At 38.4% G+C, this 13,639-nt stretch overlaps 1 protein-coding gene across 1 annotated transcript in view; it reads left to right on the top strand.

Annotated features, from left to right (window-relative positions):
• Positions 1 to 13,639, top strand: part of auh (AU RNA binding protein/enoyl-CoA hydratase) — a 186,899-nt gene that overhangs the window by 18,003 nt on the left and 155,257 nt on the right. The window contains exons 2-3 of the mRNA XM_073071898.1: positions 3,037 to 3,104; positions 4,082 to 4,169. Coding sequence (XP_072927999.1) covers positions 3,037 to 3,104; positions 4,082 to 4,169 — 156 coding nt within the window. The remainder of the gene's footprint in view (positions 1 to 3,036; positions 3,105 to 4,081; positions 4,170 to 13,639) is intronic.

Raw genomic sequence — 13,639 nt, 5'->3', positions numbered from 1 at the left:
TAACTATCCCTAATCAATCCTGTATATCCAAATACTCATATATCTGGTTCCCTAGAATAGCTGCCAGAATCTTTCCCACTACTGATGTCAGGCACACTGGTCTATAATTTCCTGGTTTATTCTTGGAGCCTTTCTTAAACAACAGAACAATATTAGCTATCCTCCAATCCCCTGGTACCTCACTTATTGCTAAGGATGATTTAGCTATCTCTGCTAGGGCCACAACAATCAATGCACTTGTCTCCCACAGGGACTGAGGGAACACCTTGTCAGGCCCTGGGGATTTGTCCACCCTCATTTGCCTCAGCAAACACCTTCACTGCTGTAATCTGTACAGGGCTTATGACCTCACTGCTGCTTTGCTTCACTTCTGTAGACTCTATGTCTATGGAACTGCCAGTCCTGCCCCTCCAGCAATGAAGTCTCACTAATGGCTGTGATATCATAATTCAGTGTATTGATCCATGCCCTGAGCTCATCTGCTTTTCCTACAATACTTGCTGCATTGAAGTATATGCAACTGAGATCATAGTCACACCACGCTCAACCTTTTGGTTCCTGAATTTGTCTGAGGTCTTAATAACATCTGTTTCTACCATCACATGTCACTGCACTGTCTGTTCTGGCAATCTGGTTCCCATCCTTCTGCAACTCGAGTTTAAACTCGACACCCCCCCCCCCCCCCCCCACTAGGATATTAGTCCCCCTCTAGTTCAGGGGCAAACTGCCTTTTCTGTACAGGTCCCACCTTCCCTAGAAGAGAGCCCAATGATCCAAAAATCTGCAGCCCTCCCTCCTATACCAGTTCCTTAGCCATGTGTTAAACTGTATGATCTTGCTGTTTCTGGCCTCACTAGCACGTGACACAGGTAGCAATCCTGAGATCACAAGCGTGGAGTCCTGTCCTTTAACTTAGCTCCTAACTCCCTGAAGTCACTTTGTAGAACCTTGTCCCTTTTCCTATCTATAACATTGGTACTATATGGACTGTGACTTCTGACTGCTCACCCTCCCAATTAAGAATGTCCCAGACCCTGGCACTAGGAGGCATCTGGGAGTTTTGTTTTTGTCCACAGAACCTCCTTTCTGTTCTCCTAACTAACAAATTCACAATCATGACTGCTCGACAGGTCATGTCTTCTCTCCCCCCCCCCCCCTTCTGACCCACAGAGCTAGACTCAGTGCTGGAGACCTGACCACAGTGACTTAGTGACCTGACACAGTGATCTCTACTAGGTAATTGCCACCAACATTATCCAAAGTGTTATTGAGGGGGATGGACACAGGGGTACTCTGCACTGGCTGTTTAACCCTTTTCACCCCCCTGACTGTCACCAAGTTTCCTATGTCCTGCATCTTGGGTGTTATTACCTCTCTATATGTCCTGTCTATCACCCCCTCAGCCTCCCAAATGATCCAGAGTTCATCTAGTTCCAGCTTCAATTCATTAACACAGTCTGTTAGAAGCTGTAGCTGTATGCACTTCTTGCAGGTGAAGTCATCAGGGACTTCACATCCTGTAAGAGGAGCATTCATCCTGCCTGGCATCCCCACTGCTCTAAATATGCAATAATGTGTTTAACTGTGCAATTATAAAGAATGAAACAATAAACTGAAAAAAATCTACCTACAGCTTTTCACCTTCTCTCACTCAAGCCTTGATGAGCTAATGCCTCAAATCTCCATTCTAACACTGACCACTCCAACAAAAGCTGCTCCATTTGCCCCTGTATTATTTTTGTTTGGCCTTGCTAATGAATCCTTATCTCTGATTGACTGCTGTTCAAATACAAAAACTCCCGCAAAGCACTGCTTTTGACCGCACACTTGCCAACCGGTGTGAGTCATTTCTCTTGTTCCCAATCTCTGATTGGCTGGGAATGAATATGTTATGGATGAGGGATTTGGCAAGGTTAGGGAAAAAAAAGAGTATTTTAAGGTTGAGAACCTGATTTAGAATATTGAGCACAGAGTTGAAGACTGAATGTGACATAGATATGGCCAGTTAAATTTTGGATCAGCTGAATTTTATAGGGATGGGTGGGTGGCTGTACACTAGTTGAATTTGTCAGATGTAAGGGAGAGAAATAGTCAATAGCTAGGGAAATGTATGAAATGCTGCGTAATCTAAAATAGAAACAGAAAATGCTGGAAATGTTCAGCAGGTTTGGCTGCATGTGTGAGAAGAGATCAAGAACTCAAAACTGAAGTAAATCTTCTCTTCCATTCGTAAGATTTCAGATATTTCTTGTTACTGAGTTTGAGCTTATTGGCCCAAGGTACATTACAGAATAACAACATAACTTTCATAGTCTTCCACATTATTCCATTATAGAAGGAGGGTTAAAAGATACTAATTAGATCTTATGACATTACCTAGCTCCATACATTGGTATGTGTCTCAATTGCACAGAACAGAAGTGCAGCTGGTAGAGCCACTGCCTCACCCAGGTTCAGTCCTGACCTTGGGTGCTGTCTGTGTGGAGTTTGCAGATTCTCCCTGGAAAGTGTGGGTTTGCTCTGAGTGCTCTGGTTTTCTTCCATCTTCCAAAGATGTGCAGGTTGGTAGGTTAATTGGGCACTGTAGTTTGACTGAGAGTGTCAGTGAAGGGTAGAATCTAGGGGGATACGATGAGAGTAAAACTGGAATTATTGTAAGATTAATGTATTTGGGTAGTTGCTGGTTGTTGTGAATGTTGAGAACCAAAGGGCCTGTTTCTTATGGATCTCCTCATGATTTTATGATTCCATATTCTGGAGACTAGTTTATTTTGATTCATGCAAACAATGTAGTCCTTTTGCCTTTTTTTAACTTCAATATCTCTGCATAGCTGTCCTCAATTGCAAATTAACTTCATTCTTATTTTGTTAATGTAATGTTTTCTGATTTAACAAACTCCCCTTTAATCTCCCTATTTAATCTTTACTATTTCTCTTAACTGGCATTAGGGATTTAGTTTAATATTTAACTTTAGTTTATGAATTTACAAAAATTATAAAAGCGGTAGATTATTTTCATTTTTCGTATTTTAACAGGAATTGTTGTACTTGGAATAAATAGACCACAGTCCAAAAATGCATTCAGCAGAAAACTTGTGGACATGGTAAGCACAAGCATGCACTTGCATTTGTATATATTTGGAAGGGCAAGGAACAACTAGGAAAAGTCTATTGGTCATTTATCTATTAGTTATTTATTATCCGGCATCATTCGAAAATGGTATTTGCTGTTTTCTAGTCTCTTCCCCCCCCCCCCCCCCCCCAAAAGACTACTAAACAGATAATGGTGGCTCTCAATTTAGAAAGTCGATGGGACAAATCTAGATAGTTACAAATTAATTTCTGAGAATTAATTTCTGAGAAGAAAGGAAAAAAGGAAATCCCCAAATCTGAAATACAAAGAATACTTAAATTTGGTTTGAAATTAGACATGCAGCATGAACTTTATCCAGTTCTTTGAAGAAGTAAGGAAGTCTGGTAATTGCAGATTATTAGACTGTCAAAAGGCTTTGAAGTAGTGGATTAATAATTCATGACTGGACCCTTAATATGATTAGTCAGGCCATGTAACAAGCTGAAGAACAAGGTAATGTTGCCAATTGAACAAAATGAAGAATGTTACAATTAAGTGTTTTTTCTGAGATTGATGGAAATTGAGAATTTTTTTTGAGTTGTTTATTTTGCCACTTGTATGAATAATTTACACTTGGAAACAGATATACAATTTCAAAGTTTGCACATGCTGTTAAATGGGTGGACTTAATTCTGAGAAGGCTGCAAAAATACATGGCATAAATATTTGTTCAGTATAGCATGTAAATCGCATGTTAATTATTATACAGATAAACATTTAATGCTGCATTTTGGTAGGAGAAATGATAATTTTCATTGTGGGGAGAGGAAGAGAAGGATCTAGTAGATGAAAGATCAAAGGTGCACATATTCAGAAATCACTGAAGTACCATTGACTTGGGGATAATGTTTCCTTAATTGAGCTGAACATGGGCATACAACTATATTGGTTTAACATTGTCCCTCTGAATCTTTGATTTTATATGTTAATGTGTTTTCTCTTATTTAGATGGCAGCAGCAATAGAAGAAGTGAAATGCGATAATAATGTTCGAGCTGTTATATTGCGCAGTGAGGTACCAGGCATATTTTGTGCAGGTTTGTCATCAGCATTAGCTTTCAAATAAGTTTAAACAACATGCCTCTATATGAAAACCATTTTGTTAAGTCTTTCTAAATGACTATAAAATATTTGAAAAAAATTATTTAGCATTATTGCTTGCTTGATTTGTAATGCATAAGAGCATAAATGTCATTTTTATTTTTAATATTTAATTTTAACGATGGTTGAAAAAATATAGATGTTTAATAACAGCTTTTTCAGTTGATAGTGAAATCTTGTAATAAACAATTCAGAGTTCTTTTGGATACAGAATAATATCAGGTGATGAAGTTTTCGATTATTTATTTGGACCTGGGAGACAATGCTGCCTTGCTAGCCAAGATACTTGAAAAATTGCAGGAATGTTGTCACACAAATTTAACACTACAGAAAGAAATATTGGGACTGGTGACCAAAATCTGATGAAGAAGAAATTTTAAGGATTTGATTAACAAATCAAAGGAAGCTGGTGATGTGTATGGAGAGAAAAGTGAGACTTGCAGCATACACAGCTGCCATTGATGGATCAAAGCAAATTAAGGTTAGGAAAAGATACAGAAGTAGGGATAGGTGATACAGGTGAACTGTGACTTCTATTATTTGTGATTACATCTGACTTTCATTATTAGAATGTTTCATATTTTGGAATTTCTCAAAACAAATTTTGAGGAAAGTATTGCAATTTGGAGAATTTGTTTAGACCAGTAATTTACAACTCTTTTCTGGGATAACTACCACAAGTGTTTCAAAATGGTTAACTGTTCAGATTTGCATGTTTTTAGGACTTGGGTAGATACTGAAGTTCAGCTTTCTGCTCCTGTGAACTACTGGCACTGGAACATTTGCATTGCACCAGTGGGTAATTCATGGAATTTATTACGATGTTGAACTCACGTCCTCAGATTTCTCTGTTCTCACATTCTAAAATCTGTATACTGAGACTGCAGCAGATTAGACTTGCAGCAAATAAAGCAGTCTTATTTAAAATAAAGGAAAGAAATAGCTGGCAAAAGAACAATAATTAGACTGTTTTATTTTATGTAATTGGTTTTATATGGCAGAACAGCTTTATGACATGCTTCACCCTTAAATAAAATGATGACAATTTATCATTTATCATTCTTTTTCACCCAGAGAAGTTTAATTTTTTTCCCGCTTTTGTAGTGGTCTGTAATAACTTTTTATAAGGTTTGCTTTATATTTAATGGACTAAAATATGAAAGTGGAACAAAACTTTAATATGTGGTTGATTATCATACAGTTTTGTCAACTTGTAAAGTACTAAATTGAATGGTGTGGTGCTGTCTATTTACAAAACTTGTCCCTTACTTCACATTTTGGACTATTGTAACTTATAATTTGACCTTTCAATGTCTCTTCAAAAATTGCCTTTGTGACAGCAAAATTAAAGACTGAAAACATTAAAGAAGATTTTTGTTAATGCAGATTTTCAGGACTTGAATTGTTCTGTGAGAAACATAACCAATCATATTCCCCTCTTGCTGAACTGTCCTGTTATTTTCCTTTCTTCACATTTTGTCAACTTTTGTTTTTCACCTGATTCTGTTCTCTTTAATCTTTTCTTCCCTCTAGCCATTGCCTTGTTGCCCAATTGAAACCAAGCACTCTATTAGATAATTAAAAAAATTAAGCCAGTGCAAAATAATTTGTAAGTAACACTCACAAAATGCTGGAGGAACTTAGCAAATCAGGCAGCATCTATACAGGGGAATAAACAGTCAATGCTTTGGGAAGAGATCCTTCATCAGGACTGGACAGGAACAGGGTAAAAGTCAGAATAATATGGTGGCGGAGAGGGACTGAAGTAAAATGCTGGGAGGAGTAAGTGGAAAGGGTAAACAGCTGAAGATGAAGAATTGGAGACAACAGTGGACCAAGAAGAAAGGAAAAGAGGAGGGAAACCAGAACTTGTTTTCCTGTTTGTCTGCTAAATCTTTGCCCTTTCATCCCTGTCAAGATTTTAGATTCTGCACTTGCTAAGACCTGATGGAAGATCAAAATGTGTGGGGAGTCCCAACACCACTGGGCCCTGCTCTGTCAGCATAAACTGAATTTACCAGTATGTCCTGGAGTTGAGTATTTTATTTGTTGCTGTGAGGTACTCTGGAATTGTGAGTTTTACCTTCTGAATGCCAGTGGTTCCAATCATAATCTTTTAGCAAAAATTAAGCAGGATATAATTCAATAACCGGTTGCATTGGTTTCATAACTATAGCACTAAGGCAGTACTGCAATTGATAGTGAAAATGAAGTTTAACATTTGGTCCGCTCCACAGAAGGGCTGAGTGAAATTACTATTTCAGTTGTTCATATTTGTTGTAATGCGTTTAGTGTTGTCCCATCTACCCATCTCTTCAGCCTTTTTTGTCAGTAAAAGTATTTTGGTAAACACCCTAATTTTTTGATGGTCGCCTTTCTTTTTTTTAAAAAATCCATCAATCTCTGAAGCTTTATGTATGCCTTTTGCATTATAACTGTTGTTATTCAGGAAAAACCTGTTCTCAGACTTAGTGAATAGTTTCATTTGGTGATTTATTTTGTAATATTTCTCATTGTTCATTGCCATTGGCTGTGCAGTTTTCTTCTACAAGTTCTCTTTGAGCAAAAAGTACTATTGTGGTATTATTTATTTCTATTTAATACTATTTGGGCTTCCTAATACTGCACTATTTTTATGTAACATTTTAAGATCTACGAACACAGGATTGAGTTTGTTTCTAATAGTGCAGTACAGTAAAGCTCCAGTAATCAGCTCCCTGAATATTCAGAAATCCTGGTGTTTTGGTATTTGGCTTATAATGTGTGTACTCCATTCTATGTAGCAAGGATCGCAATTCCCACGTAGCTGAGCTTGGGGTTCTTGCACTTCCCTCAAATCCGCTGGGACCTCCTTTGCATTCTTGAATGAAAGTCACCAGGTTCTGTTTCCTGCATTCCCTTGAAACTTAACGGATTTGCTGGAAAAGTGATTTTATTTGGAGGAAGAAAGTGAATTAAGGGTATGAAAGAAGAGAGTATATGTATGCGTTTAATGTGACGGAGGCATTTTTTTCTTAACATCGTAGTTGATATTTGGAACTCACTGCCAAGGTACATGATGGAATTGGACACCATCACTATGCTTAAATGACATTTAAACAGGCAGAGCAAAGAACGATATGAAGCTAATAAGGTCAAATGGAATTAGTGTATAGGGACAGAAACAGTTGTCATGGGTGGGTCAAACAATCAACTCTGTGTTATCCAACTCTACTTGAGAAGTACATTGGAGTATTAATTGGAATAACATCCACAGTCTCAAAAATTTGCTAGTTTTCAAGGTCTGATGGATTAAACTCATTTGTTGACTGTCATGAACTTAGAAGCAATTTTTTATTACATATTATAGCATGGGTTCACTGAGTACTGGAGAATTTACTGAACTTTACCAATGAGTGAAGTTTTATTTTAAAATTTATAACCAATGCTAAAATTCGTAATTATTTGAATTTTCAATTCAGTATAAGCTTTGACACATTGCCACCATCTGTTCTTGTGAAAATGTTTGTAAGGGTTTTATTATTTTAAAAAAGAGCCTGTTATACATTTTGAATTTGTAATGAACAATGGCATTTTTTTTCTGCAAATATTTATACAGCTGAAAATTGAGATACATTGAAAGTAGCAGAGGAAGCTCAACATTCAAAATAGTACATTGCTGATGCACACAGCTTTTTGGATAATTTAATTATGTTTCTTTCTATATGATCCTGCTGTTTATTCTGGTTAATTGTTTTTATAGTGTTCTCATTGTAATCAGAACTTTCCTAGGAAATCTGCAGAGAAGTGACAGCCAAGCTGTTTCCTGATTCAGTGAATTGATATTTGTAACAATGTGACAACACCAGTTAAGTAGCAATTTCCTGAAAACAACATTGCAGCAATAATGACAAATATTTTTTTACAGTTTGAGTGACCTGCATTAGAAACCATGGTTTTCTTCTGATTAACATGATTTGAAAAAAACAAGTTTTAAATTGCCTAATGATTAAGGGTACGATACTGTGCAATTGCTTTAGGTTTAGTTGATATTTAACTGAAATAGTAGCAGAATGATGCATTTGATCTGTCTTACTAATTCCTGCTCCTGATCTGGCTAATTATAAATCTTCAAAATATCTTGACGATACTCTGTATTTACAGGTGATGTGCTGAAAGAGAAACAGTTAAAGTCAGTGAAGTTGAATCAGAAATTAAAATGACCATGATAAAAGTAAACATTAAAATCCAGTGATCCATATTAGATCCTGACCATGGGTGTAATATTTGTGTACATTGTTCTTGTGACTGCAGTGGTTTTGTTGGGATTCTCCAATTTCCTTTTACTTCCCTATGATGTATTGATAGTTACATTTGTATAGGTAGCTGGCAAACGAATCAAAAGGAGTGATAGCTATGTGAGAAAGAATTGGTTATAGTGAAATAAGATGAAAGGCATTGAACGCATCCTTCAGATGGAAGCAGGTGTAGACTCGATGGGCTGAATGGTCTTTGTAACAAGTAAGTTAAGATTGGGAGAAGTGGGGAGGATGAGTGAAACAGACAAAGTTTATGGTAGGGGACAAGAGGAGAAATTAACTCTCATAAGGGTTCAAAGTGCAAGATTGTGCAAAGGCGATAATGGGGCTGAAATTGAAACAGTATTCGTGGATATCCAGGGGCATAGCAGGATCCAATTGAATTATTAATCTTGGCCCTGATGAAGGATCTTAGCCAGAAGCTAAGATCCATAGATGATGTCTGGCCTGCTGAGTTCCTTCAGCATTTTGTGTGTGTTAATGTTGGTGTTGTGTTTGGAAAGTTGCAATGTGTCAAATCAGAAAATAGCATCTGCACAAGGATCAGCTCCCTTGAAATTTTTTGACCTCTGCTTCTAAATTGTGCCAAAATTAAAGTACGATAATAAATGATAAATTCAAACTATAGGTAAATAGCAGTTTGAATCATATTTGAGAGGAGAAATGATTGAATGCACACAGTTCATATAAATTGCATTTGGTCTACCCAGTGTAGATGAGATGAGATTATGAACAGTGAGTAGGAGAACAATAAATTGAGAGAAATACAAATAATTGCCTGATTGCATCTTGTGACCTTTGGGAGGAGTATAAAATACTCGAAAGAGAAAGAGCTTGGAGTGAACCAGCAAATCAAAGGGGGAATAGTTCCTTCAAAATGCTGAAAGAAAAGGATAGTATATGTTCAGTGGTGGCATTATGCTGAATGTGCTAGGAATAGCAGAACAAGATCAATATGAAAGCTGGAGGCTGAAAACAAGGGAAAAGTCTGTCATGTCTCTGGTGATGGAGGTGAAGGGATGAAGGCAGAATTTGGAGAAATGGAGCAGTTATTTGAGGGCACTGTCAACCTGTACTCAATGGAGGATGGTACTTGGTGGAGGAAGTAGAGTAGAGAGGTGCGTTTTGATTAGCGAGAAATTATGGTAGTACTTTGAGAACATATTCCTGTGTCAGGGAGGTAATTCGGTAAGGCTATATGGGTAGAAAATAGAATACGGTAATCACCTTGACGTGATTGTACTGTACGTCCGCCAACAGTCATTGGGACTTAGAAGAGTAAACATGTAGAGCAATGACATTTCTCTTTTGTGATGACTGTATTGCTGAAGGATGAGGCAGAATTTAAGAGCCCCCAAGAAAATTTTCTTAAGTATAGTATAGATGGCAGAATTAGAGGGGGCAACACTTGGCCAACCATTTGGAAATGATGCTGGGCAAGTAGCCAGTTTGTCGGTGGAAGAGCGCTTTGTTAAAGTTAACGTCCATAATTGGATCAAAATTCATTGTTGATGATGTTGGATGAGAATTTGCAGAAATTAATTGGGACGGGCTATGGGAAGGTATAAGGATGTCTGGCCAGTGTAAGCATTTTAAAAGAAAAGTGGAGCCTGGTTGATGAGGGATATTAAGAGTCCATTCAGGAAAATGAAGAGGCACATGTCATGTACAGGCAGCTGGAATTATGTGAGGGAGATAAAGGATGTAGGAGTAAACTTAGAGGGAAATCAATAGGACAAAAAGACATGAGATGGAATTCTCCTTTGTTTTTTCTGCCAGAGCTAAGAGGTGTTAAAGCTATTTTAAGAGCAAAAGACTAATAACTAGGGAGAGAAATTTGTAGTTGTTAATTTTGAAATATGTCATGTATAGGCAGCTGGAATTAAGTGAGCCGAGATAAAGGATGTGGGAGTAAACTTAAGACGGAAGGAGGATTGGAGAATGGCAAATGTAGTTCCCTTGTTTAAAAAAGGTAGTAGGGAGAATCCTGGGAACTATAGACCGGTGAGTCTTAAGTCAGTGGTCTGCAAACTATTGGAAAAGATTCCTAAAGATAGGATCTACGAGCATTTAGAGAGGTACAGTCTACTCAAGTATAGTCAACATGGCTTTGTGAAGGGAAGGTCGTGCCTCACAAGCCTAATGGAGTTTTTTGAAGAGGTAACAAAAGAAATTGATGAGGGTAGGGTGGTAGATGTGGTCTACATGGATTTTAGCAAGGCATTTGACAAGGTCCCCCACAAGAGACTCATCCAGAAAGTTATGAGGCATGGGATCAGTGGAACCTTGGCTGTTTGGATATAAAATTGGCTTACAAGAAGAAAGCAGAGGGTAGTAGTGGAAGGAAAGTATTCTGCCTGGAGGTCGGTGACTAATGGAGTGCTGCAAGGATCTGTCCTGGGGTCCTGCTCTTTGTGATTTTTATAAATGACCTGGATGAAGAGGTTGAAGAATGGATGAGTAAGTTTGCAGATGACAAGAAGATTGGAGGAATTGGGGATGGAGCAGTAGGTTGTCGGAGGTTACAAGAGGATATAGACAGGATGCAGAGTTGGGCAGAAAAGTGGCAGATGGAGTTCAATCCGGATAAGCGTGAGTTGATGCATTTTGGAAGGACAAACCAGAAGGCTGAGTACAGGGTTAATGGTCGGTTACTTAGGAGTGTGGATGAACAGAGGGACCTTGGGGTTCAAATCCAGACATCCCTCAAGGTCGTTGCACAGGTTGATAGGATAGTTAAGAAGGCCTATGGGATGCTAGACTTCATTAATAGGGGGATTGATTTCAAGAGTAGAGAGGTCATGTTGCAACTCTACGATTCTCTGGTGAGACCACACTTAGAGTATTGTGTTCAGTTCTGGTCACCTCATTATAGGAAGGATGTAGAAGCTATGGAGAGGGTGCAGAGATTTACCAGGATGTTGCCTGGATTGGAAAACAAGTCTTATGAGACAAGGTTAGCAGAGCTGGGACTTTTCTCTTTGGAGTGTAGAAGGATGAGAGGGGACTTGATAGAGGTCTACAAGATTTAGATAGGGTGGATAGCCAGTACCTGTTGCCCAAGGCACAAATAGCAAACACTAGAGGGCATATGTACAAAGTTAAGGGAGGGAACTTTAGGGGAGACATCAGGGTTAAGTTTTCTACACAGAAGGTTGTGGGTGCCTGAAATGACTTGCCAGGGATGGTGGTGGAGGCTAAAACATTAGGGGTATTTAAGAACCTCTTGGACAGGCACATGGATGGAAGAAAAGTAGAGGGTTACGGGGTAGTGTGGGTTTAGTACTTTTTTTAAAGGAAACTATGAGTCGGCATAACATCGAGTGCAGAAGGGCCTGTACTGTGCTGTAGTATTGTAATGTTCTAGTGTTCTAGCACTCTGGCATGGATGACTTGGACCAAAGGCCTGTTTCTGAGCTCTATTACTGGCTCTATGTACAGCATCTCATCCTTCATTGAGGTCAACAATTTTAGAATGATTCTACTTGCCCATTTGTCCCTGTGCAGTCTTGATTTTTGTTTATTTTCTTGTCCCAGTGGTTGCCTCTAAATGCTTTGTACAAGCATCCCTTTGACCATATAATTTGTCCTGTCTTCCACACTGTTGTAGATTGTTTCTATCTCCACACCATTGTATTTTAACATTGTATATACTTGCAGTTGGAGTCCAGCAAAAGTTCGCTGGGCTGATTCCTGAATGACAAGACTGTCATTTGGTTGTGAAATTGGATTGATTGGATCTGCATTCTTTTGTGTTTTGAAGAATGTGAGGGGATCTCATTGAATTATACAACATCCTTATAGAACGTGATGAACTGAAGTTGGGGATTATTTCTTCTGGTGGAGAACTAGGGTCATAGCAGATAAAGACATTTGGGCCTTGGCACAGCATTGGAGTTAGTAGAGCTGCTGCATCAAAGTGCCAGAGAGCTTTGTGTGCTTTTGACTATTCAGTCCTGATCTTGGGAACCTATCTGTCTGAAGAGTTGCATGTTCTCTCTATGACTGATTCATCCCAAAGACAAGCATGCTTGTGGGCTAATTGACCCTGATGTATTGGTGAATTGTAAATTTTAAGGAGGGCTGATGAAAATGTGGGAAGTATTAAAAAAAATTGAACTAATGTAGGATCAGTATAAAATGAATGGTTGATGGTGTATTCCCAGTGGGCTTGAAGGGCTTGTTTCTGTGGTGCATCTTTTTATGCTAGGAATGAACAGAAGTTTCTTTTCTGGGAAGGGGGTGCACCTGTGCAATGTTTACCACATAAAATTAAGGAAGTCTAATAGCTGAATTTTTTATGGAGCTAGAGTTTCCTAGACACGAGTATGAAGAGAGAGTGGGAATGTGGTGTTGTAACAGGGGATCAGCAGTGATAGTGTTCAGTCATGGAAAATATTTAAAAAGTTTACCTTGTGCTTCTATTTCTAACCTTCCCTGTTCCAGTGAAAGGGCATTGCCCTGTTGGGTATCCCAGTTTTTCTGCTCTTATCATAGTTGTGCATCTGCTGTATTTAATTCTGCTGTGCTGGCAAATACATGGACGAATGCTTAAAAAAAAGAACGGGGTAATTCCACCTTGGATTTGCTGGTTCGTAGCCAACTGAGAAAACTCTGTAAGGGACAATCATCATGTCGATGAAATACCAGGTGCTGTAACTTATACTACTGAGAAATTTGCTACCTGTTTTTTTAAATATCCTTCTTTTCAGCACTATGATTGAGAGGCAACATCATTTAAGACTCTTGGGCAAGGATTCTTATCCACCTGGTTCCAGAATCCCCAGAGCTACATTATTTTGATCACTGATATGTGTGCAGATGAAGTTCACTATGCACAAGGTCATTGACACAGGATAGTTAGTCCCATGAAATAGAAATCTGGAAATAATTCAGAAAACATGATAAATTAAACCTCCCAAGGATCCAAACACCTGCCTTATCTGCCTTTCACTTGTCTTGTGAGGTGTTTTCCTCATAGATAAAATTACTTTATCATGCTTCCATTGTTTATGTTGAATATTGAATGAAGAGGAAACAGGTATATATGCCGAAAAGGCTGGAAACGCACAGCAGGAACAGCAAAAAGCGAAACTGAGTAAACATTT

This window comes from Hemitrygon akajei, chromosome 2, assembly GCF_048418815.1.
Source record: "Hemitrygon akajei chromosome 2, sHemAka1.3, whole genome shotgun sequence".
NCBI classification, from domain to species: domain Eukaryota; kingdom Metazoa; phylum Chordata; class Chondrichthyes; order Myliobatiformes; family Dasyatidae; genus Hemitrygon; species Hemitrygon akajei.
Note: the sequence above shows the minus strand (reverse complement) of the source record. Positions and strands in the feature narration are given on the sequence as shown.